General features: G+C 37.6%; 1 protein-coding gene across 3 annotated transcripts in view; it reads left to right on the top strand.

The window, feature by feature from the left end:
• Positions 1-5298, top strand: part of NAALAD2 (N-acetylated alpha-linked acidic dipeptidase 2) — a 32882-nt gene that overhangs the window by 24652 nt on the left and 2932 nt on the right. For 2 of the 3 annotated variants that reach the window (XM_010086668.1, XM_010086669.1), the window contains exons 14-15: positions 1102-1196; positions 1840-2100. In XM_010086668.1, the coding sequence (XP_010084970.1) occupies positions 1102-1196; positions 1840-2100 (356 nt within the window). Of the gene's footprint in view, positions 1-1101; positions 1197-1835; positions 2101-5298 lie in introns of all 3 variants that reach the window. The other variant, XM_010086667.1, reaches the window with a different exon arrangement.

A 5298-nucleotide genomic window follows, 5' to 3' on the forward strand; every position in this document is an offset into this window, starting at 1 on the left:
AGTTTAGTCACCCTACTAGATGAGACAATATCAAAATTGTTAGGATAAGCAAATGTTCTGTTGAAAGAAACTGCCTAGAGCAGTAATTAAAAAGCTCTCATGATACTTATTATTTGTTTATACAATGGATGTAAATGTAATACATTACAAATCTATATCTGAAGTTATTAAAACTCTTTAAGCCTGTGACTCTTAGGGCTAAACCTTATACACAATGTGGCATTATTCACGTAAGGTAAATAGAACTGTCCCTTTGTGTGATTTGACCAAAATGTTCTGTGTGTATTACCTATCTGTCAGGCCCTGGTAAGATGAGTTTCTAGATTCATTAGACTTATTGGGTTTTCTTGTTTTGAAAAAGCTACCAGATCTGATCTTTCTCAGTTGATACAAATAGTTCCTTGCAGAAATTTATACCAACAGAAGAACTCTAGCTGGAACAGAAGAAACTTTTTCCTTTTTTAGCTCAGAAACATCAATTATTCACCTGGCTAGACATATAAACCTAAAACTTAATATGAAACTTAAATAAATAATTGGAAACACTTAGAATATTACATCTGGTTTTATAATCTTTTCCTCTGTCTTGCCACACGTACCCAGCAGATGGCAATATTTACTTGCAAGTAACAAATTCTAATTGTGTCTTCTGCAGTGGAAGTTGTTTATCAGTCTTTGATTCTGCTGTGGAATATGCTAAGTATATAAACACATCTGTCTTTACATATATTGCTGCCCAATTGCTGTTAGTTTGGAAACAGATAATTAATGTTTTAAGATTGCAGAGACACATCTGATACAATTTTATGGCTCTTAGGCATAATGTGTTCTTTTTTTTAAAGTGTGATCTCTGTCATAATCAGGATTGCTACCTTTAAAAGATCTTCCTATCAATATTGGATACGGAATTACTGTGGTGGAACAAAATCAGTTCAAGTAATTAAGCTTGCCACTCATCTAGTCTCTGATCTTACTAATGTCCCTGATGTGCCCTCCAGAAGAACTGACCTCCATTTCTCTGAAAAATCTGCACTTTGCATAAATTACTGCCATACTGTAAAGTAAGTGCTCTTGCTAAGATGTTGCTTTTTCTACATGTAGAATAAACAAACTGGGATCAGGCAGTGATTTTGAAGCTTTCTTTCAGCGACTGGGAATTGCATCAGGCAGAGTCCGTTATACCAAGAATAGGGTAAGTCTTCCAGATTGCTTGAAGATTGATAGTGCTGAGCAGTCATCTTTTAAAAGCATTTATTCATAATTAATAAAAAAGCTTCAAAGAATCTTTGATGGGTTTGTATATCCGTGCCATTTCTTAATTTAGAAAGAAACCTAACTGTTTGGAGAATAAACCATGTTACAGTGGTGTGTATATTCTACAGGCTGTCCAGTTCACAGAAAGGTATTTATAGAGTCTGATTTAATTCCACCATGCTATTAATAGGCCCCTTAATATGCAAATCTTCTTTGATGGTGTTCAGAAATAACTACACAAGATAAAAAGTGGCTATGATTGAGGACTTCTGCTATCCAAAACCCCAAACTGTTTTCACTTTTGGTGAAAGCAATCTCTGTACAATGGAACTGAAGGGCGGTCTGTGTATTTACAGTGAAGGAATCCTGCTCACCTCATCTTGTGCAAAAGCCCGTGGATTCAGGTTGTTTTAGTTTCCTAAACTGAAGACATAGAAATGGAAGGACAGTAAATTCTGTTTTGTAGCAAATAGCTTTTTTGATTTGGAAACTGCAAAACATCATAGTCATTAAGTGATCAGTACATCCCTTAACTGCAGTTAGAATACAGAGCACTGACAAATTTGCTTGCTCTTTTTCAGAAAGCAGACAAATTCAGCAATTATCCTGTTTATCACACTGTGTATGAGACGTTTGAGTTAGTGGAAAAGTTTTATGACCCCACCTTCAAGAAACAGCTAACAATTGCCCAGTTACGAGGCAAACTGGTTTATGAACTGGCAGATTCCCAGGTCATTCCATTTGACTGTAGAGATTATGGAGAAGCCTTAAAAGGATATAGCAATCAGATTTATAAATTGGCCAAGAAACGTGAAGAACAGCTGAAAACTTATGAAGTATCATTTGGTGAGTAATTGCCGCAAGACTATTTCTTAAGTGACTTAATTAGAATTATGCAAGGACAAGCTATATCTGTTACATCTCTGAAAGTGGATTCCTCACTCTGCTGTTTTCAATACTGCCATCTTAATAAGGAGTCTCTGTATTTTTTTTTCCTAAAGGTAACACAGGTTTAACACATTATTGCATAGATGAGAGGGTTACAGCAATGTTCATTCATATTTTTAATTATGGGCATTATTACAATGCTCATGAACAGTCACAGAACACAATCAAATGCAGAATAAAGAGACTTCCTCAGCCTGCTTCTCACTTTCTTGCTTAAAAAAGAAGACAAGATAAATGTTTATGGCAACTGCCTGGAACTTAGGAGACACAGGTGCCCATTTCTCCTCAGCCAAAGACTTCACCTGACCCTGGGAAACCTGCCGACCATCTGTCTCAGTGCCTGGCTACCACTTTGAGGCCACAGAAGCACTTCTCCAACTCCTCTGCATAAACACATCCATTTGCTGAGCTCTTGAACACGTTGCAATGAAGCCCATAAACCAGGCCCGGCGTGGCAGAGTGCTCTGGATCCCAGGCTAGGATAGCTTCCACAGTAATATTCTTTCTCTCCTTTCTCTCTCTTCTTCCTTTCTTCTTGCCTCATTCACCCCTTGTGTTTCTGTAGCAAGGAGGATTTTCAGTCAGTCCCAATTCACTTCCTATCTGAGGGATCCATGGTTTAGAGACATACACTACATTTTGGAGATGTGGTACTTTTTCAGGTTGTGTGAAACATTACAAGTAACTAAAATCCTCTTTTGGGGATGTTTAAAACTTCATATAATGGCTTAGGTGAAAAATTCTTGCCTATTTTGAAAAGTCACCCATTTTCATAAAAAGGCCACTCAAGACAGGAAGCCTTGCATGATGGATCATTTGGCCTGAGATTTTGTATAACACAAAGATTTATTCCGACATATTCTTGTGTTTACTAGAACATATCTTGTAAGGAAACATGATGTGCAGACTTTCTTTTTGCAGTAGCAGAACATCTACCAAAATTTCTGTTAAATCATTTATTTTCATTGTTTGGGTTTCTTTCTCATTGCAGATTAGAAGTTGCCCAAACTATCTTCTGACCAATGCATCTGGTTTTGTTCCTAGATTCTAGAAGCAATTCTTTTTTTTTCTTGTTTTTTCCCCCCAAGCATCACTTAACCCTCCACTTAATATCTTTATAGATGAGTGACTTTGACCAGTTTTTTACAAGGCATTTTTTTAATCTAAAAAGACTCTTCTCTGATGCCTGATCAGTTTTAAATTATTTCTTGAATAAAACTGTTAATTTTTGTTTAGTCTATTAGGGTGCACTAAAACGTATAGGTAGCTTTTACAATACTGTGAAAATTAAAATTCATTTCACTCAAAATTTTCATAGAATTGCCTATTGACAACACTTAATGTCAGAAAAATGTTAATTAAGCCTGAATAAGTCACATAATTGTCCTTTAAAGTAAGAGATTAAGGTTTTTATTTGCCTTTGGATTCACATTTCAGCTGCTGCTCTGCAACAAAGAAGGCTGGAAACCTTTTTTCATGAAATATATACTTGTAGTCATATGCTGTTAGAAACTAAGGTTTGCAGGGAGAAAAAAAAAACAAGTTGTGATATTCTTCTAGAAAAACCAACACTGACATCACTGAATAGCTGGTGAACATGAGCACAAATTCTCTTACATATTTTCAGATGTCTTTTCTTTTTTCTCTTAAATCCCCTACTGCTTCTGAAATATAATCTGTTGCCACGATGTGACCATGATGTCAGCAGGGCAGAACTCTGTCCTCTAGCAAATTTATAACTATTGCCAAAGTTGGGGACAAGTGTAAATTCTCACCCATGCAAGGTGACATGGGTCTGTCTATACTGCAGTCCGTAAACGAGCTGCGTACATAAAATCTGTTCCTCTAATTATGTAAACTAAACAAAAATATCGATACAAGAACAAGCAAGTGTAGCTTGGTGATGAATAAATAAGTTTGCTAGAAATAGAAGAGCAAACAAGACTGCAGAACAGCTTTCGATAGGAGTCCTGGGAACAGAAAGCCTGTCACACTGAATAGTGTGATACATCTATCTAGAGAAAGCCTATCACACTAAAATAGTGTGATAAATTTATAAACAGTGAAGGGCCATAATTGCCAGCAGAGGACTAGATTTAGGCGATGACCTAATCCTATGCCTCATGTTCCCGTACAAAGAGAGGATATTCTGGTTTCCCTAAAAAAAACTTTTCTGAAACTTGTCAGCAAAATGTACAAGTTATGAATCTTCCTTCTTTGTAACAGAGCTGAATTTGGATAAGGCCAGAAGTTCTTCTCATAACATCCACCTTTTACTTATTCTACAAAAATGGGTTGTATAACTTGATACGTTTCCCAGATCTGTATTAAATAGACCCTTCCACAGGAAAATCATCACAGCTGATGTTGTTATTAAAAGAAATGCCTCCTGCTTCACTGCCGAGGTATTCCACATGACTTGGACATACTGCCAGGGACAGAGCAGGAAAAAGCAGCTGGCTTCCCTGCCAGCCCGCCTGCACATAGCCAGGCACAACAGGCAGAACCCTGGGGTTTGAGGAGCAGCCCTATGGGGTGGGATGGGATGGGATGCAGGGTCACAGCAGAGACACTTCCTGTGCTGGAACTCTAGTGCAGCGTGGAGCCAGCACAGGACTTGGCTACTTCAATCTACCTTGTCTGTCACTCTGTTCCCTGACAGTTGTTTCTTTTATGCCTCACCTATTGCTATTCGATATACATATCACACTCTTCTGTTACGATATGAATAGGACATAATGTTCCAAGAGGGAAATCCTGCTGTCTTTCCCCAGCCTGCTGGAAGAGCTGGTACTTTTTCTTTAAGTCAGGCTTTTTATACCTAAACGCTGCACTGCAGAGTTCTCTGTCTGCAATGCCAGCTAGTCTTTTCCTTGGCAGGCAGGGGGAAGATGTATCCTTGCAAAAGCTTTATCAAGCATTCTGCTTTATTGTTGGCCTCATTGCTCAAAGTCATTGTCTATTACTGCTTGTAGTGCAGCTCTTTAAAGTCTGCACTAGAGAATCCAATGAATTATGGAAAGCAACTAAATTAATGCAATTATATCAGCAAGACAAATGTAGTTTTTCTCTGCACAACAGAAAGGTATCTTGGGT

This window comes from Pterocles gutturalis, unplaced genomic scaffold, assembly GCF_000699245.1.
Source record: "Pterocles gutturalis isolate BGI_N339 unplaced genomic scaffold, ASM69924v1 scaffold15126, whole genome shotgun sequence".
Taxonomy (NCBI): domain Eukaryota; kingdom Metazoa; phylum Chordata; class Aves; order Pterocliformes; family Pteroclidae; genus Pterocles; species Pterocles gutturalis.